Source organism: Dermacentor variabilis, chromosome 9, assembly GCF_050947875.1.
Source record: "Dermacentor variabilis isolate Ectoservices chromosome 9, ASM5094787v1, whole genome shotgun sequence".
NCBI classification, from domain to species: domain Eukaryota; kingdom Metazoa; phylum Arthropoda; class Arachnida; order Ixodida; family Ixodidae; genus Dermacentor; species Dermacentor variabilis.
In genome coordinates this window covers 128,187,085-128,208,356 of record NC_134576.1, presented here as the reverse complement: position 1 = coordinate 128,208,356, position 21,272 = coordinate 128,187,085, and the positions used below count along the sequence as shown (strand labels likewise).

The following is a 21,272-nucleotide window of genomic DNA, read 5'->3' as shown; positions in this document are numbered from 1 at the left end:
AACATCGCGTGAGCCTGGAGCGCACAAGAACGTTAGGCGCATTATGACAGCGAGAAGCGGTGAGATCGGTGATAGGTCATGGCCTCCGAGATCGCCCGATCTCGGGGGCCATAGATAAGTACGCGCAAGCGCACAAGGCGCTACAGTGCGAGCGTTCCAGTGCTCCAAAGTGCTTCAGCGAGAGCGTCGTCGGCGACGCTCAATACACTTCAGTGGTGGACGGCATAGAGTTTCCTACAAAAATTACTAGAGGGAACTCTGGCGCTGCAGTCGTTGTCCTACCTTGGGAATGATGGGAAGTACATGGATTTGTCTGATCTTCGTGCTTGTGGATTCAAACGTTCTTGTGGCTTTGTATATTACGCTATATAAATCTTATTGTCGTATATTTCAGCGCAGTCTATATTCTTCGAAGTGCAGAAGACGCCGGCAACGCGTACAATTGCTACTAATTGCAACGATTGAGCTTGTCCAGGTGGCCAAATCGAAGCGCGCCAGGCGTCTCAAGGCACTGGCATGCCTGTGATAAATTCATAAGGGCGTTTCATTCGCTTGTCGATACTTGGTTTCAATATCAGTCTTCTGTGCTAGAGTCCCTGTGTTCGAATCCTGCGATCGGGCAATTTTAATGATGTTTATTTAATTATTTATTACGCAATACACTGCCGTCTGAAGCCAAAAGGTCGAAGTTTAGGCAAATCCATGTACTTCCCATAATTCCCATGCTTCGACAACCGCTTCCATTGCAGCTCCCATAGACACTAGCGCCAGAGTTCCCTCTAGTGATTTTTGTAGGAAAATCTATGGTGGACGGCTTGCCGCTGGCGCCAATGCAACGTACACGCGTCTCCTCCTCAACGCAAGCTCCTCCTCCTCTCTCTGCGGAGCGATCACGTGAGACGCCCGATCAGCGTAGAGTTATCAACGCGCGTTCGCAGACTGAGGATTCCATTTTGATCGATTCCATTCCATTCTTATCAACCACGTATATATACCTCTCACGACCAGTCAGTCCCGGTGACGACCGAGGCGGAGCGCCGCCCCGAACACTGACGAAGCGCGAAGAATCGAAACGGAATCGTTAAATTGGAGCGCGCGCCGTATACCTGCATGTCTATGAACGAAGAGCGCCGGCGGCTGGGCTCCATAGAACCAAGCACCCATTCATACCTGTATAGACATTCAAACCTTAAGCCTCAAGCGCAATGCTGGAAGAAAAATGCCCGCCAAGGAAACGCGCGAGGTTCCAATCGCAGAATGTTGCGAGTGTGTGTGAAAGAGAGAGGGGGATCCTGCAGTTTCAGACGGAGATGCCATGCATGGCATCCCCCTCTGAAGCTGCAGGAGCCCTGGAGACGCATGCGCTCTCTCTCTCTCTCTCTCTCTCTCTCTCTCTCTCTCTCTCTCTCTCTCTCTCTCTCTCTCTCTCTATATATATATATATATATATATATATATATATATATATATATATATATATATATATATATATATCTGTCTCTCTCACACGCACACACACGCGCACACACACACATTCTTCTTTTTTGCACTGTAAGAGATGCGTATGTGGGCATTAAAATACGTGGCATGCAGTGTGAATGCCAGCGATAACCCATATCTGTGTGTTTTCGCTTTCATGTTGTGTTTTATTGTTTGATAAATGTATGCGTGACGCCCGCGCTTTTTTGTTCTTCATTTTCTGATTGTTTGAAACGTTATTTCTTGCGTTTATAGTAACAGCTTTATGTTAACCACTTATGTATATTGTGCGTTACTTGCCTTGTATTGTTGTTGTTGAGTATCGAACTGCACTGTAAGATAACTTAAACCCGTAGAAGCGATAAGAATGCACATCAATTTATAGCTCACACCCTTACATCCTTTTGGATGTAAGGGTGTAAATGATGTTTTTTTTTTTTTTGCCTGTGTACTACGGTTATTCCTTTTTTTAAATAGTGCCTTAACAGTTCCCGTCAAGGCACTAGCTATATATATATATATATATATATTGTCACGTAGTAGTGTCGGTGAAAAGGCAGCCAAACTGTCATTATAGAAACTGGCGTTTTATCGGGCGGACACACTGGGCGATCATCGAAAATCTGATCAGCGGGTCAAGCGCGTCGGCTTTTATAGATCAGTCGTCGAATGTTACAGAGTAACCGATGGGACCCGCGCGTGTCTTCCACAAAGTTCCACACTATTCGCGTCGCGCATACATGCAATCAGATTACACAAGTCGCGGTGAAAGACAGCGGAAGGAACCATCGATAACATCCCACAAACTTCTTTAACATGCAGGCGCGTCCTGCGCTGTGCGATAACATTTGTTAGGCGGTGAGAAGTAATCGCCCGATAAAGATAAAGAAGCACACGTGTCTATATATATATATATATATATATATAAAGCACACGTATATATATATATATATATATATATATATATAGAGAGAGAGAGAGAGAGAGAGAGAGAGATAGATAGATAGATAGATAGATAGATAGATAGATAGATAGATAGATAGATAGATAGATAGATAGATAGATAGATAGAGAAAATTTGACAGGTAATGTGGAGAGGTGGGCCTGCGAACGTTGCCTCTGACCTGGTTGCTTCACGAATGGGTTAAAGAGTTATCGAGATAGTGAAAGAAAGAGGGAGAGATGGGGTGACGATGCAAAAAAAATCTATAGTGTACGTTTGTGATGGTATATACACACCGCGAGCAGTGCTACGCATGCACGACACTGGCTGTCTTCAGCTTATTGAAAATTAATAGAGTTATACGGCGTCCGTGTGATGCAGAGCGTTAGCGAGTGAACAAGGACGTCAGTGGTTGGTACTACATAAACGTGACTCGAGCCAGTGCCGACGAGGTGGGACTGGACGCGTGTATGAACGTGCCGACGAGGGTGAGTGCACGCGTGAGTGTTATTACATAACCTGCAAAATATTGGTCAGTACGAGTATGTCTACTTATCCTGCCGACCTATACGGTATCGGTTTCCTTTGTACAGTTTCGTGCAGCCTGTCGGGTGGTCGACAATTAACTAGCTTTCGTGAGGCGTGTACCCGCGAGCTATTTTCGAGCTTCGAATTGCACTGCGACGGCTGCGATGAATCGGCAAGACAAACAAAAACAAACGTGGTGTAGCGTTCGTCAACCTCTGAACTTTTCGAGGCGCCCTCAGCCACGCGTGCATTGCGGTCTGCACCACCAACAGCCAGCCAGCCCGCCCCCGCCGGGGTCTTCTCGCCGCCGAACGGAAAATCGGCGTGCGCGGTTCTCATTAGACGTCGGGGAGCGTGTGCACGCGTGCGTGCAAAGCGTGTGCTCGCAAGCTGCCAAAACAAGTGCTTGCGGCGTCGGGCCACGTTATAAGCGCCGTCTTCTCCCTCGCCGTCTATTCTGTGCACCACTGTATGGCGTTTGTGGGAGCGGGAGAACAGCGAAGGCGTGCTGAACATCTATCTATCTATCTATCTATCTATCTATCTATCTATCTATCTATCTATCTATCTATCTATCTATCTATCTATCTATCTATCTATCCTTTTCACACGCACGTATGCACACACACGCATACACAAACGTCAGACGTGCGCGCGTCCTTAGCGAAATGCCGCTTCGCAACACTGCACGCAAATTATGATCGGTCGAGTTCAACGTCTCTCAGCAACACTCGGTTCACCGGCGGCGCTTTAACAGAGAAATTTACGGAATATTTCCAATCAGCTGGAGTTCTTCAATGTACACAGCCAAAGCACAGCAAAGCACCGTCCCGGCCCCCTCCCTTCCCCTTCTTTCTTTCTTTCCTTCTTTCTGCATTCTGTTCTCATCGAAATGCGGCATCCGCGGTCGGGAGTCGAACCCGCGACCACACACAGCCACGTGTGTGGTCCTTTTCTACTCCATCGTCTCTAACTCCTCTTCCTCATCTCCAAAGCCCCACCCCACTACTCGCTTACGTCTAAAACCAGCGACGCGCCAGAAGTTTGACACAATATATATTCGTGTCGTATTTAAGAGCCATGCATAATACATCAATTTAGCCCGCTTTAGGTAGAACCCGCGTTCACAGACAGCCATCACCCGAGCCACATCGCTGGGGCCAACGTCGGCTGGCAGATGCACCGAAATCGGTCGCTCCCGTTTTCGACGAAGGCGGCGATTAGCCCTCGTTTGCCGTATAACAAAGCGCGCGCGCACACACCCGCGGGACCGTCCCGGCGTGTACGTAAGGATGCGCGATTTGCGATGGCGCGGGCGGTGGATTTGTCACGCGTGGCCCTCGCGCTGACAGCCGTCCCACCGCCCGCCAGGCCGCGCCGCGGGGTTTATTTCGGTCGCGCGTGCTGAAAGGAAAGGTGTCGCGCCTTTTTTGGGTGCGGGGAGACAAAAGAAAAAGAGTAAGATAGAAAAGCGGATCGTCGTATCCGTATGTCGGGCGCCTGCTCTTCGCAGAAGCGCATTTCGGCGCGATGCTGCAGCAATTCCCCCGCGAAAGAACAGCGCTTACGTTCCGGACTTCTCGAAGTTCCAGATGCACCCCCAGCCGTTCTTTTTTTTTTTTTCTTTTCGGCACGCAAAGAGAAGACACTGCTCCATAGACGACGTTCCAGCACTTGTTCAGTAGGAAGGAGACTCGTTTTAATTGACGCGATCCCATTGTGGTCGATCTTCGCGCTGTCTGGAGGTGTCCTGCAACAGAACATGTGGACCGATCTCGAAGGCAGTGCAGTCGGAAAATGTAAGCCGGTTCCCGAAGGCAGCGCCTCAGAGCGCTCGCTATCGCGAGAGGGAGGAACGCGAGAAACTGATGCGAGATTCCCGGGGCGGCAGGCGTTTCGAGGAACCACTTTTGCCACGAGAGAAGCATGGGTGAAATCGTGGCCTAGCGGTTATAGAGCATTGGGCTGTTGTGCTGAGAGGTATAGAGGCTCGATCCCCACCATCGGTCACACATTTCCTTTATTATTACATCGTAGGCGGACTTCACCCGCTTTGGAGGTATCTAAGAGGGAATCGAATGAGTCATTTGGGACACGAGTAATTGGAGATCGCAGGGGGAGGCCTTCGTCATGCAGTGGACATGAAAGATGATGATGATGATGATGATGATGATGATGGAAAACTCGAGGTGTCGAGCTTATACGCGAGCGCCTCACATTGTGCAGGAACTCGCAAGTTTGTAAAGTATACAATGTACAGAAACGTAGCTTACGTTAGTTCTCACGATAAAACTGTTCGTAACAACGGATATATCGGTCAGCTGTGACGTCGGATACGTATATCGTCTTGGTCAGTAGGCACAAGTCCCTGGCGCCGGCGAAGGAGTGGAGGTTTATTTCGGAGGTTACGTGGCAACTGCTCAGGTGGCCACACGGGCAAACTCCGCACGGACGAGCGCACAGCTACAGCTAGGACGTCCGTCATGCTTTGTATAATTACGATGTAGACTCCACGAAGAACTTGTCGTGGGCATAATAGAAATTTACCACGGGGCAGTTGAGAAAGGAAGGCGTGGCATAGCAAGAGCTTTCCACGGCAAGGCATTGGCAAACGCGACGCCCGGCTCATAGCCAACATAAAAGGGTAGCGCCTCTTCGGGGAACTCTTGGTGGAAGCCGCAGGTTGCACCCCAAGGTGTGGCAAACTTCTTCTGGCGCGTCGCTGGTTTTATACATTAGTGAGTAGCGGGGTGGAGCTTTGGAGATGAATGAGGAAGAGAAGTTACAAACGATGGAGTAAATCAAATGAAGGGACGTACAAATAAAACACTGTGCTCTTACCTGTGCTACTGTGCTTGTGCATGGTTCCACAATATTATAGACCTTTTGCAAAACCCTTGTACACGATTTAACGAAGTTTGCGCGCTTTGGATGTTCTAATGGATGCAGTTTATAGAACTGCAATATCCATTCTTGATACTGATATAGGTATTTATGAATTTTGTACTCCTATTTTTTTTTTTAATTCACTAATTTTCGACAACTTCTGTAAAAAAAAAACCAGGCTCTTAAACTCAGCTGACTACAGTCACGTTCACCTCTCAAATGCAACAAATTTCATTATACTCGTCCCATGGGTTATTTCAGTGAAGTGTTTCTGCGTTCAACTTGTACTTGAATAGGCGGCATCAAAGTTGGGCCCGAGGTAAGGCTTCCTCTTAATAACGGCACGCCTGTTGCGTTCCGAGCGTGGCCCGAAACTAACGCGTTCGTATGGCCGAATCGTATAGTGCAAGGAGGAGTGGGACTCGCTTCTGCGTAGACCCGCTCTAGACAAGCCAATCCTGGCCGTCCAGCGTGCCCGCGACCGGGCCACTGGGCTAGACCTGCCGATCCCGACGTGGGACTAGCCGGGTGCGCGACGAGTTCGCGTCCTCGCCGTACCTCCAGCAAAGTTCTTTCACTCACTCTCACTTGAGCGATGTAAACCGTACTGAGGCAAGTCTCACCTGAGGACGTTGGGCCGAAAAGAACAAGGGGCCGGGCTGCCGCCCGAACAGATGAACATGGTTGCTAGAACCACCACCACAGCGAGTCGCTAACCGAAAATAACCGAGAATCGCCATTACATCTCGTAGCAGGGCACGTGGGCAACGTGGCCGCGTTGTAATGGTGGTCGCGTGTACAAAGTCGAAACTCCGCGCGCACTTTCCAGGGCTAAATTTCCTGCATCTTGTATCATGCTTACAACTTCCATACTCGTGGTTTCCGAGGCTTCATGAATGTTGACAAGGAAATTTATTCACCCGTAGGCACGCTTACAACTGTGGTATGACGATGCTATTCTGCCCGTACTGCTTTTGGAGCCGAAGTATTCGCGCTCAACGCTAGATGTTATTGCACATAGCCACCGCAGTCGTTCTGGCAACTTTAGTGAGTTTCTGACAAATATTTTTTTCATCGTCCCATTGAGGAGAACAGCAAAGCATCCTTCGTGAATTGCTCCACAGGCAACTTAAGTCTTTAAGCTCAATATGACATATATACAAATATTTAAAGAGAAAAAAAAGGCGGTATTCGAGGCCCTGTTTTACAATATCGCGATTTTTGAGAGCTGTCAGAACCACACCATGGACACGGACTCTGATTTAAAAGAAGTCGCAGTTTCGCCCGGAAGGCGAACCACCGATTGCGACGGCAAATTAGTGGACAGCTATACGAAGTAACGATAGTAGTTTTATCGGCCGTATAAACTTGTAAGCATAGGCTACATTAACAAGCACGCTGTGACGCGCGCACAAGAAAGCGTGAACACATCACACTCGATGACCGCATGCAGATACGCTGTCGAAACGCTGGCGTGAGGAAACGCGGCAGCAGCAGCGAGCGAGCCGACATTCGTTCTGCCGCTCGCATCAACTCGAACTAAGCAGCGAAACGCGGCGCACGACGGACTCTTGTCCCCGTCACAGATGACTTTCAAGACACAGCGGCCCAGGCGGACGGGCGCGGCTGCCGGGGCCGCCCGTTGTCGAACAGCCCCCCCCCCCGCCCTTCCCTGCCCTCCCCACTGAGGCTCGCGCGACTTGGAAGCGCTGCGAATTCCGCTGCCATCGACGTTGTCAAGCGATACGTTTTGAACTTGATAGCGGTGGCTTTTGCTGGAGTGACGGCAGCTGCGGTAGAGTTGTTCCGCCGGACGGAACCCTCGGTGTATATGTGTGTGTGTGTGTAAGCTGGTACTTCTCATATAGTAAGAGTGAGGTGAGCTGTTTAAGAGCCGGCGATGATATATTTGCTTTTTTTTTTCAGACGCCAAGTATTGTCGGGGTTGATCCGTGGCTGAGTGAGGCACCAAGGAGGAGTCGAAAGTTTCGCGTCAGGTGTGAAGCAAGATTTTATAGCCTCACGATGAGCGGTTACCGTTCGGTAGAACGAGGCACGTCTTCTTTCCGCAGCTATTGAGGCTAGATGGTGGCTAGGAGTCCGGACAAGGTGCCTTACGGACACTTACGTTGAATGCACTTACGTGCACTTACGTTATTTACGTGCTTCAACTGTGGTGTGGGTTTTGAGGAGGCGGCCTCTGGCGATTGCAATAGTTGCCGCCGTTGATGCACTTCGAGGAAGACCTCGACAAAGCCTGAGCGCCTCAGCCTGAACGATTTGACTAGTACGTATAGGCTTGTTTTACTTGCGTTGGTCTCATTTCGGCAAGTTGTGCCGCAAAAATAGGCGAAAAGGACTCTTGTTTGTCGTGTGCACGTGGGTTGGAGTAGCATTCACTGATGGCCTACTCCTTCCTCCTCATCGGAATGACGAGTCCGTAAGGCGAAGCTTGCGGGGGGTGGCAATAGACGATTGCGCACCTTCTGTACGATTGCCGTGGTTTCAGTGTACGAGGAAACGTCCTCTGCACTACGCTCGACAAGTTTGTCAATTTTCTCGCATCTTGCGGGGGAAAAAATATTGGCAGTGGCTTATCTGGGCTATGCCAGGATATACGTAGCGAAAGCTAAGGCGTAGCATGGTTAGCCTTGGTTAATCTTGATTGCAAGTCCAGGTTAGTCTGGTTGTCTAGCTATGTTGCGGCGTTTAGCCAGTAGTTCGGCGCGCTGTTCGTTTGTTTCCTGGGCGATTCGTTTCCTCTTCATCTCGTTCTGATGTCGATTCCAGGCCTCCTGCTGCTTAACAGAATTGTCGCCGTCCATACTGCCGCCTCAACTGTGGTTGCGGCGCACGCGAGCTCTCCTTTTCAATCCTCCGAAATGTTATCAGGCATGCGACGCAACTGGCGAAGCGAGCGTAGGCGAACGCAACGGCGAGGAACGCGGTGTGACGTCATGTGCCTCCTCGGAGCACGGCCACGGCAAACTCGCAAGTTCGCGGCCCAGTAAAGCTTTCACTTAAAAAAAACATAATTATTGGATCTTGCATGGTCCCAACCTACCTCAGGCCGAGTTGCTCTACGTGGGAAGTACCCTTCATGCGAACTACCACGTTTCAGACATGATGCAGGTGGGACAGTGTAGAAGCGACGCAAGAAGTTCGGTCCCAACAATGTATCACTCCGCGCGTTCCATCCATGCTTCGCTTCGCGCCAGCGGCGTTTGCTCGCGCGAACACGCACGTGAGGCTGCCGCGACGGGCTGCAAATGAGGGAAAAAAAGAAAAAAAAAACCGAAAAGAAACGCAACGAAAAGCAAATTGATTTAAACCAAAGCATTAGCAGCCGTATACCACAATCTGTTTGTTTCTAGAGGCTAAGACGTTTTTGTTCGATACTGAGCCCATGTATAACAGTCTCGCGCGATTGGGGTAAAAAAAAAAAAATTGGAACTATCTTCAAGTGGGAACGCGGCCACTGCAGAATGGCTCTCTTAAAACACTACACTCGAAAACAGTTGCACCCTTCGTGTTGCATATTTGCCTCGCAACGATAATCGTCACCTGCCTTGCCCGCATTTCCTTTAGTAACGCTGCGAGCCCGGCACTTCCAAGTCCCGAACGGCGTGCGCGTTATTTAGCATGTGTGGGGATGCGTGACTCTAACGCCTCCCCTGAGATCTAGTTTTCCCGCATGGCTCGTCTCCTGCAGGGCGGCTTCGCCCGCCGCGTGGCCTGGCGCCCGCGGCGGTCGGGTGGTACAAGCGCGGTGCGAGAGATGGCGCGAGCGTCGCGCCGCTGCGGGGTTACTCGGGCGTCGGGAGACAAGGCACTCGGGCTGTTGGGTTCGAGACAGGAAGCGGGACGGTCGTGCCGCACGTGCAGCGACCCTCTTGCCCGGCGGGTCGGCGCACGGCGGGGACGTCTCCCGCGTGCGCGCATACCCATGCTTCTGCGAGACCGCCTCGCGTGGCCGCCCTCGAACGCGCCACGATTCGCGTGACCATACACGCGAACGACCAGGCCTTGGGATCCAGCATGGGGCGAACATATTCGCTCGCTTCCGGTCGCGGTGAGTCAGACTTCTAGATTTGTCGCGCGCCCATCGGCATGTTTTGCGGATAGCAACTCGGCTAGCAGGCACTGATCTATGAAAGGTGCAATAAATGCCCTTGTGATTGTTTGCACTACTGTGTTGTCGTTCCTTTGTCCCAAGAGCACGGGTGTGAGAGACCCCACACATGACAGACCATTATTGACAGTAAAGTGGCGTTTTCAAGAAGGAAAGGCAAGCCAGACAGATCACGATTATTGTTTTGAGGCAAATGTGCATCCCAAAGGGTGCAACTGTTTTTAGAGTGGTCTGAAACGGTGTATGGGGGGTTTGTTTGCCGGCGGCTTCTTGCCGATGATTCATCACCGACACCGTGGTCGTATATACATACGGCCGCTTTGGTGCTCTCACGCAGGCTGCGTTGCTGGACCACGCCGTCAGTCTTCCACCGCTCTTACGAACAAATGTGACGGAAGAGCTGTTTGCGAATACCGGCCCTGGTGTCCGGGTAGACCGGGCCGGTGCGCTAGACCTGCCGGTCCCGACGTGGGACTAGCCGCGTGCGCGACGAGTTCGCGTCCTCGCCGGACCTACAATAAAAGTTTCTTCACTCACTCACTCACTCAAACGCGACGCAGCCACAATCCCTGCTGCCACTTCTTGTGATTTACTCTGTGCGATACACGGGACTACCACTACTACTCGGTTACCGCCACCAATACTACTACTACTACTACTACTACTACTACTACTACTACTACTACTACTACTACTTTCACTGCTGCTGCTGCCGCCGCCGCCGCCATCCCTGATACATCAACACTAATAAACGCATACGCACGAAGTTTTACTCCACGTCGGCATGTACAGTGCGGTCCACTGTTAAAGGGAACACTCTAATGTGCGGCTCTCACTTTGTTGGTGCTGCAGCAGCATGCACTTGCTGAAGCTATATCACTGCACTGCACCAGTGTGTAGAAAGGTGCCATCGCCGCCAACCAGAAGTCACCTGCTGCAAAGCGGGGTGATTGCACACTTGCCAGAGGGGAAAATTCGCACGGGATTGACATTCCTGCGTTCCCTTCAACAGTGGACCGCACTGTACATTGCAGCAACGTATCGACGTTACGGCTTCTTGCGTTTGCGCAATAACTTTTTGTGACAAGATTGCTTTTTGTATGGACAAGATTGCTCTTACGTGTATTGCGTCTACAGTGCGCATCCGCATATAGGACAACGTGTATATAGTATCTCATTGTACCATAACATAATCACCCGCCACCTACCTTCCCTGGGTATGCACAAGATTACTCTTACGTGCATTGCGTCTACAGTGCGCATCCGCATATTGGGCAACGTGTATATAGTATCTCATTGTACCATAGCATAATCACCCGCCACCTACCTTTTCCTGTATTTCCCAATTCCTCTTTCCCCAGTGAGGAGTAGCAGGCTGGAGACACGCTCTCCAGGCCGACATCTCCTCCTTTCTGTTCATTAAAATCTACTCCTCCTCCTCTTCTGCCGATCGTCAGATCGGGCATGTCCCCACGGTCCTTGGAAACTGCGAGGTGCGCGTACATTGAAAGCGCGACAAGCTGCCTTTGAGGGGGGCACCACTGCGAGCAAGGCGGGCAGAGCGGGACCGAGAAAAATTCGGGCCTTCGCGCGGCGCGTCGTCGGCGAGATGCCGAATCGAGATGCCGCGCCCGACGCGCCATTCTTGTCGCGCGACCGGAAAGATTTATTTTTGGTGAGAGCGGTCGGGGGTTTGGGGGGGGGGGGAATCAAGGGGGGAGGCGGGGGGCTCACGCCCCCGACATGCCACCATCCTCGGCAACGCCGGATGCCGCATTGCTTGCCGCTTTATTTGTTTATTTTTATTTTTTTAACGATGTGGTGGGTGTAGACTATACAGCGCTGGGCGTCAGTTGGAAGTTTTGAACTCGATTTGACCTTTGCCTTAGGTCAATTAATTAACCGGTTAAGTAATTGTAGTTTATTTACATTCATTTTGAATACGATGCATCGTGTATTAAACAGGACTTGTATTCACAAAGGAATTCCTTTTCTTTTTCCCTTGTTGCTTACTGATATGCTTGCTTCAGTTTCTGGTATCTTTCATTTTGGTTTGGTGACATAATTGTCTTCACTTCTGCTGACTCTCTAATGTTTTGTATTTGGAGTGTATATGTGACATCGGATATTACTACAGCTGTACGTTTATGCTTCAGCAATTGTGGACAACGGGCCTTTACTAGCCTTGGACTATTGGTTTTCAGCAGCTTTACTGAAAATGACGTTTTTCTGCCTTGAAAGAAAAAAAAATGTAATAGAAAAGATCATTTTTCTACGCTAAACTGGGGCCGAATTCACAAAGCCAATCGACCAGCCCTTTTCGCGAATAATATATCCAGCAGCACGATTTGCCAGCATTTGCTCTAACGGAACTCTTGCGTACAAGACCTTTTTTTTTGTGAAAATGACCCTTGAGCCCATATTCAAAAAGCATTTCTCCGCTAAGATTGTTCGTAAGTAATAATTCCAACCAATCCTGATGCTGCACATACTATAACCGAAGGCGGCCAGCCAATGGCACAAAGAGCACTGTAGAACAAAATTCTTTGTGAATTCAGCCCCAATGATCGAATTTACAGATCTTTGCGTTCTTATAGGTGCTTCTTCCAATCGGCTGTCCGCCTCCGCTAATAATCTACCCAGCATCGAGAATGGCTGGGATTTGCTCTTACGAAAATTTCTATAGCGTAAGAGCAATTTCGGTAATGCGGGTTTTCGTTCGTAACTGCTGTTCGCCATTCAACGGCCACCACTAGCTGCTAATAATATATCCGTCATCGTGATTGGCTGTCATCTGGAATTACACACAGTTCTAGCATAATAAATGGAAAATGAGACATCCACCCAATCGTAGCAGTTGCTACAAAGGAAACCCATACGGGTTCCTCGAAAGAGAAAAGCCTCGCAGTTGAAGAAAAATTCGTCCTGGTCCCAGACTCGAATTCGGGACCACCGTCTTTCCGGCGCAGCCGCTCTACCATCGCAGCTAACCAGGCGGCTAGCAGATGGCAGCGCGAAGCCGAATTTATCCACAACTCGAAGCAAAGGCAAGAGTTCTCATTTACCTTTATTGATTACTTTACTCCACCTTGCGGGTTTCCGCAGAACTATTACGTCAGTTCTAGAATAAGTGCCTTTTTTTTCTGTAGATACGGTCCCGGAAGTTCAGCTCCATAGTTAAATGTTATGCTAAGGCGCTTCGCAATAGACCCGACTATAGGCGAGAGCCCCATAAACTCCCCTCCCACTCACACCTCCCCTCTTTCCCGTCCCGACACACCGAGCATTGTCGTCAACGCGACCGCCGCTGTCTCCCGTGGCTGCATAGATGGCGCTGTGTGTGTGCCTAATCTCGCGAGAGGCTCAACAGCGAACTTATGGCGAACGCATGAGAGTGCCGGCGTCATCCGTAATTGCGTCGGCAGACGGTAATTTTATTACCGCCAGAAGTGGAGAGGAGGAAGGAAGGCAGGCGGGGGGGGGGGGCGGGGGGCGAGTTGCGGCTCGCAAATCTGTCTGCGCGTGCGTTGGCCACATATGCCGCCATGTGCTTTTTTTTTTCTTCTTTATTTGCCAAGTCGAGTCACCACCCGCAGTCGCTCGCTCATTGCGTTCTCGCGTGTTCGCATCCAACGCGGGCCGAGGGCGTAATAATGGGACTGATGGAAGGCGGCATTGGTTTCGACGGGTCAGTCACGTGATCCGACTTGACCCGACCAGGCGAGCGGCGAAACGCGAAGCTGCTTCTTCGTGCTCGCATTTCACAGCGGAGACTACGTGGCTTCGCCCACGGTGCCGTGAAAACTGTGGACTGCGTCAGCCAGCCGCAGTGTTCACTTCCGTTAAAATGACATCGGTTAATTCGACACCGCTTAATTCGACCTGCCTCTTGATACAGATACGTTCAAAAGTGCCAACGTAGGCCCGCGCCCGTCAAAGGCACCGTAAATTCGAACATTAGGTAATTAGTCGAGCGAGTCAGGTACGTTCGGGTCGTGTTAGTGTATACGGGTTGGGCTATTCACCAGCAACCAATTTACGGATGGTGCTACTGCGAACGTAGCACGAATCTATACTAAATACAGCGCCGTATGTGCAACTTTGTCAAAAGTCACTGCGTGCTTGAAGATCAACACTAGTACATAATACGTATGCAACAATATGCGTGTAATATGCGAGTAATATCCCGTTCTGAACATAGGTGACCTTTTCTATTGAAAACATGCTAACTAAAAAAAGTCTTCGGTGGCATACAGTGCAATTCTCGTACGTCGACTGGAAGAGAGAGACATTATGGACACGAGAAATCGCACTGGGATGTTATAGCTAATTAATAAAGTTTCATTAGCTGCTTGTAAATATGCGCGTAAGGGCATTAATGTCACCCAGTTCACGTTAAAGTTAACATTTGCCGGCGCCGTGATGAGGACAAGTGCTGATCTCTGTTAACTGGAACGCCAATGCATTTTGCCACAGCTTTACAGGACATACATCTCGAAACTGGTTCTAAGCGAACGAATCCTTCAAAATGAAAAAATCACTTCATTCTTGCTCGGCTTCGATTCCACTATCAAGTCAAGCACCCTAAGGCGAATAATTACAAATATAATTAGTGAAACGGTTCGTTAGCTAGAATAGTCAGTTATGTATAGATTTATGGCGCAAAAGCAACTAAGACTGATGCTCCACATCCCATCTGTGATGAGCTAAAGCATCCCATCCCGATTTGTATAGAACAAGAAACGCGCGCCTCTTCTAGCAATCCAGCCGATGTGACAGAATTGCGCTGTCACAGAAGACATTTGGTAAGCCTGTTTACACTAAAGTATCGTGGCAGAAACCATCGAAGATGATCGTCAATGTCAGCGATAGCTTTTCCGTCTGCGTGACCCCTGCTGCGTATCACCGCGCCATCCGAAAATTGCGGACCCTTATGTGTGCATCAGCAGACACACGAAATGGCAGTCTCATGGCCAACCACAATTCCAAATGATACTACTATATAGTATGCATCGTAATCGCAACTCTCCGGTCGAAGCTTCGTTTCACATGGCTAAACATCAAGCGGCCACGTGCACTTGACGCGAAAGTATATCTGCTGCGGATGGAGCGCTATCTCTTTAATATATTTAACGCTACATATGACATGTGACACCTTAGCACATCGATTTTCGGGGATTGGCCAAGAATGGGGGGGTGGGGGGACACATGCCAATACACGTACCATACAGAGCCAACCAAAGCTAAACAAACAAACAAAAATGCTGGTCCAGCAAACCCGAACCGATGACTGCGCTAAGCAGGTCCACCACAACGCACCCGTTCACACGACCTGGCAACCTCGGTCATTACAATCAAACGAACGCGTGTTTAGGCAAGCAATGATCAAGATTATAATCTCGACGTTGAACGCCACTGTGCGGTGCTCGGTATAACAGTCATCACTTCGCGCGCCCTTGCAAGCTGTCATATATTAATCCCATGAGTGGCGATTCGTGGTTATTGGTGGCACGGTGAAGTTCGCAGTTCTCTGGCCAGTGGGATGCATGAGTCGGGAACAACCCATCCAAAGCTGTTTACCCAACCACTCGACACACAGGAGGGATTGTAACGGCCTCGGAATATGTGACCCGCCGTGGTTGCTCAGTGGCTATGGTGTTGGGCTGCTGAGCACGAGGTCGCGGGATCCAATCCCGGCCACGGCGGCCGCATTTCGATGGGGGCGAAATGCGAAAACACCCGTGTACTTAGATTTAGGTGCACGTTAAAGAACCCCAGGTGGTCTAAATTACCGGAGTCCTCCACTACGGCGTGCCTCATAATCAGAAAGTGTTTTTGGTACGTAAAACCCCACAATTTAATTAATTTTTCGGAATATGTGCGGGGGACTAATTCGCGGTTTGAAAGGAGACATATACGCAGTGTGTACGCTTCGACACACGAGGCAGCTCGGAGGCGAGCTCTACAGAATAGCGGCTCCAAGTCCGCAAAGATATCATTTTTTTTTTTTACCCGATATAAGTATCTCAGTTCCAGCTGGGACCGAATTCACGACGCTTTTCACGAAGTGGCTTTCGCCTGCAATACGCGCTAGTCGTAATCAGTTTGAAAGGGAACACTGAATACTTTTAGAACGACGTTAACTCGTGATGCATGGATTCAAATCTTGGAACTCGATGCATAGTGTTTTCCTGTTTAAAACCTTGTTGAACACACTGTTGAACACTTTTATGGAGGGCATGTGTGTTTAGTGCCCTATGGACGTTTGAAAGAAATATCGAGGTGAACGTTCCATTTCAAATTGACGAAGACTGTACGTGTCTCATCAGCATCGGCTGGCATATCTGCCCAAGCGAACAGCTGCGGCGCAAGTATACCTTTTTATGAACATGGAGGCCCTCGAAGGGTTTTATTCACTCACATTCTAAGCGCCGAGTTTTGCATGTTTTCGTTCGTAAATGCATGCTATAGACGCAGCCGGCAGAGGTGTCGCACTTATTGGCTCTGCAGGAAGAGATTGGTTTCGGCAACAACTTCAGGACACGGAAGATTCGATCGCCCGCGTCGCGCATGCGCAGTACGACGCTCTATAACACACATTCCGTGAGTCTGCAGAGTCGAGCTTTTTTCGAACACATTTCGCGGGAGACCCACTGCTGCTGCTGACGCTGCTGTCACGTGGGACGCCTGAATGAACGAGATTGATTGGGAAAACGTTCCGGCGCAATATTGCCGCCGTGTTGTAAGGCGCAGTGTAGTAATTGGTGTAATCCATACGGGCGAGGACGTTCTCGTGGTCCTGTAGCCGTCGCTTTCGCTTACGCCTCTATACACTTCCAGATTAACGGCGTGGATGCAGGTGACATCTCTCATTTTGTATTAAAATAAACGTGCACTAAATAGATTTATCAAATTAAGCTCTATTAGTAAGCAAAAAAAAAAAAAGGAAGGCCAATATCAACGTGAGAGGAGGTCTTGGTGAGTTAGGAAAGAAGCAAGAAAAAAACGAAAGACGAGTTGCGACACCGCCCTGAAACTCTGATTGGCTCAAGGGGCTGCTGCGTATTACGCTCTGATTGGCTCAAAACGCAGACAGGGCGCAATTCAACTGTGTCCAGAATACAACTTCGCCGATTTGGGAAAAAATAAAAGAAGGGGTGAGAAGCTGTGCAGCTTGAAGGAACATTGTATTGTTTCGGGTGATTTTCTTCCAACAAGGAAGCCCTCCTTTTTGTAAGCCTTTTACCGAGACACAAGAGGTAAGCAACAAAAGTTAGGGTGGTTAACCTTACAAACAGTAGGTTTGCTACCCGACATGGAGGAAGGATATCGAAACGATGATAAAAAGGCGATAGAGCAAGAAAACAGCTCACGTGCACAGTAGAAGAGACGGTGTGTGTAAAAGGCCTCTCAGTTCGTTTATAAGAAAGACACTAATAGAACTCGCAATGGGGTAACCTTGTAGATTAGTTACGTTTTTAAGGGAATAGAAACGTTCGGTCGTCGTTTGTTGCGTCGCAGACTTCATTCGTTTAATCAATAGTTGTTACATGCACGTATCCCGACATTTCATGTTACCTGTAGATATACTATACAGTCAATTGTGCACGTGGTGCTGTGACAGACAGACAGACATCTGCCGATATTTCCAACCATCAAATATTTCTAACGCTCTCTAACGTGTTTATAGATGAAAATCAAAGTATCTGTCATTTTCTAAAATTTTCGAGGGCAGATGATGTTTCAAGCATGACGTTCTGACCTTTCATTACTGTGTGTGTGTGTGTGTTTTTTTTTTTTTTTTAAGTAGCAGCGAACACACTTTGAAACTGATTTAAAGACATCGTTTAAGAATGGTGTCGATCGTTCTGTGCCTATCATTGTAATAAATCTAAATGTAAAAAAAAATCCCTGCTGAAAAGTACCCTTGGGATATCTCGTTCCACACAGCAGCTGAGGAAAAAAACACTGAAAAGATTAAAAAGAGAAGATCCTCGCTAAAGGATAGTAGATTAGAACATGAGATAGCTACTTTACGCAAGTCTGGAGTGATGTCGCGCACGATAAAAATAATTACTACTTTTATCGCTGGCAAACTTTATTTTCAATTACCTGGAAAATTTTTGGTGGGCGAGTGTTCCTTCGTCACGTGACTGTGAAGTTTATGATGGTTTTACAACGCGTGACCGTTGATGATGACGTTCCTGTTAAAATTAAGCTATATGCCAATGACTGCGTTATATACACTGAGATTAAAAACGTATCCGATCAACTGCTCTTTGAGCGTGCGTTACAGGAGGTCGTCTCATAGTGGGAAAATGACGAATGCCCTGAAATATTTAAAAAGAAAACTGTACAAATGCGAATTGCTCAAAAGAAAGTTCGTTTGTTCTATCAGTACATCAACTATTTTCTAGCCGGAGTGACAGAATAACTATTTATGGCTTTGGGCAACAGGCGACCTTGATCACATTGATCACGTTACATATAGCGCACACCGTAAGTTATTCTTCCTTCGTATAGCAATGAAATTATCTACTCCAGCAGTTTTTCTTGCATACAAATATGTTATTTTACCCATGTTAAATTACGCAACTGTTATCTAGCACACATTCCTAAAAAATAATATTGAAAGGCTGGAAAATATTCAAAATAGAGCTGTTCGATTTATTTACAATCGCTATTACCAATAAATGACCTAATAACAAGGGCCAACTTACGCGCTTTGACAGAAATCGTTACAAACGTTTAAAATTGTTGTATGTTGTAAAATTGTTGATGGACATGTCTTCTATTACTTCTTTTTTTTTTTTCGGGTTAAAATCTAACAACGGCATGACCGAAATATAACACCTTCTCTATCTATCTATCTATCTATCTATCTATCTATCTATCTATCTATCTATCTATCTATCTATCTATCTATCTATCTATCTATCTCTAATCTTTCGGTCCGTCGAATGGCTAATCTTAACAATGACGATGATAAGTAACTCCCGACGGTTTTCTTTTTGCTCAGTGCAGGTAAACAGCGCCTACCGTGGGCCACGGAGAGCAGACGGCGCTTAATCCACTTCCAGAAGCGAGACCGTCGTCTGCTTCTCACAGCCGCCGTTGTTGTTGCTGTCGTTTGTCGGCGAGATGCTTCGTTGTTGTTGTGACACGAAACGGTTGTGAGTTCACGTCCAGCGCCACAGCAGCAACAACACGAGTCGCACGGCCGACATCCATCTCCGACGGAACTCATTCCGCAGATCGAGAGATAGGCAGAAACGCGAGAGCGAAAACACGGTACAACTCGCGCCTCACAGTCGGGCCGACACCACGCACGTCAGAATAGTCGAACACACGCGCACATCCTTCGCGAGGCTCTCGAAGCCAAACACAACTTCTCGGTGTACTGGCAGAAGCAGACCTTCTGTACACGACAGGTGACGTTCTTTCGCAAAACCGTGACAGGCGAACAGCGAAAGCCGTTCAAAACGTTCAAACCGAGCGACGGCAAACGGCCGTCTCGCACTGCACATGTGGCAACAGACGTTCGCGGGGCAATGCAGACGACGGGCCGCTGGCAGACGAACCGGCGCCTCCACTCGCTTCTGTTTTCTTTCCCCGCAGACTTGGCGGAGCAGTGGACTCCGCGGGCGAATGTCATTGGACGAGGTGTTTTCACTCTACGGGGTGCATGTGTGTGAGTGAGGGCGGAGGTGTGAGGGCGTAAGATGGGGCAACGGCGCCGCAATGCCAGGGCTACTGTCCCGCTCTCCCCTGCGACAGATCTTTCATGAGGACAGGGGCACACTGACTTGCCTTGACAAGGGTAACTGTGCCCCCCCCCCCCAACTCCGTACAGATATATAAGCCGAATACTTTCACCTCCCGACCTCCTCAAGACCCCAATCCTGCGCAGCGTGAGCCCCACGTAACTTTACCTCCGCTTTCCTCCTCGCCAACGCTTACGAAATACAAGAGTTGGGGAGAGGCGTAAAGCCGCAGCAGCGACGGGGGAAAGCGGGTGATGGCGTTGTTTTCCTTATTTCCTTTTTTTTTTTTGCAATGCGGCTGTCTGCGGTTTTCATTCACTCCCGCCTCTCTCGCGCTCTCTCAATCTGTTTGTGGCTTTGCCCACATACAGGTCTTCGTTTTGCTTTTTTTTTTCCCTTCCTATCAACCTTCTCCGCTCCGGTATTTTCCGGGCGGCGGCCTTCGACGCATAACACGCTTAATGTATCAACTCCGGATAATACAAACACGCGTTTAATGCGAATGACAAGCCGTGTCGGCTAAACCGCGCGCACCGACTTGGAAAGGTAGAACTGGGGAAAGGGTGGGTCGACTTATATCAGGCGGCCGGAACGAGTAAGTTTCGATTTTGAGCGCCTGTGCGTCAAAATCTGCGCACTCGATCGTATCCTGATTGTTGAGGGCTGTCCGAACTGCAGCGCTTTCCTTGTGTGTGTGTGTGTGTGTGTGTGTGTGTGTGTGTGTGTGTGTGTGTGTGTGTGTGTGTGTTTGTGTGTGTGTGTGTGTGTGTGTGTGTGTGTGTGTGTGTTCCTAAGTATTTCGCTTTGTGCGGACTACTCAAGGTTGCCAGGCGGCTCTCGCGCTAAACCGGTATTTGCTTCTGCTTCGGGCATGATTCATTCCGTGAATGTGTCGCACGTGCGAGGTTGAAGGATTATCTGCGTTCCCCAGTGAAAAATGATCGCGCAGCTTGTCGCCCGTTTTTGGTTTTCGAGTAAGGAATGGGGGCATGGCACACGTATGCTTTAAAACGGAAGTCTTACTAAACAAACACTCAAACGAACGGGCGCGTCGCTATGCGTCATTAGACGCGGAAAGTCGTATTTCACTGTCTAATGTATAGTAGTAGAAGAACTTGAAGCGACTTCTTTCAAAGCCAAATTGATGCGCCAAAAGCGGTCCTTGAAAATATTTATTTACGAAAGAAAACTCACGGAGAAGTCGAGCAAAACCTCGCGGACGTTTCCTAAAAATGCCATTTTGCGCGTGATCTTATGAGAAATGCTCCCGAACGCTGTTACCACCAATTGCTCCTATTTATTATTATTATTTTATTTCGTTACTAGTCAGCATTGTGTTCGTGTATCTGTGCGTCACGAGATCTGTAGCGTGCACACCGAAGTCCTGAATAGCATGCTTACCGCTATATCCTTGAAACGTAAACGGTGCAACACCTGAGCGTTCTACCAGCGGTAACTTATGGGACTTAAGTTTGGAGGATGGCAAGTAAGCTTGAGAAGCTAGGGACCGCTAACGAGCGATGGAGCGGTGAACGGTATA

At 48.8% G+C, this 21,272-nt stretch overlaps 1 protein-coding gene across 3 annotated transcripts in view; it reads right to left on the bottom strand.

The window, feature by feature from the left end:
- The window catches only part of Grip (Glutamate receptor interacting protein), a 154,060-nt gene that overhangs the window by 40,918 nt on the left and 91,870 nt on the right, over nucleotides 1–21,272 (bottom strand). For 2 of the 3 annotated variants that reach the window (XM_075669330.1, XM_075669331.1), the window contains exon 1: nucleotides 19,008–19,230. The exons of the other annotated variant lie outside the window; for it this stretch is intronic. In XM_075669330.1, the coding sequence (XP_075525445.1) occupies nucleotides 19,008–19,215 (208 nt within the window). In that variant the 5' untranslated portion in view covers nucleotides 19,216–19,230. Of the gene's footprint in view, nucleotides 1–19,007; nucleotides 19,231–21,272 lie in introns of those variants that run through there. 3 annotated transcript variants of the gene reach the window in all.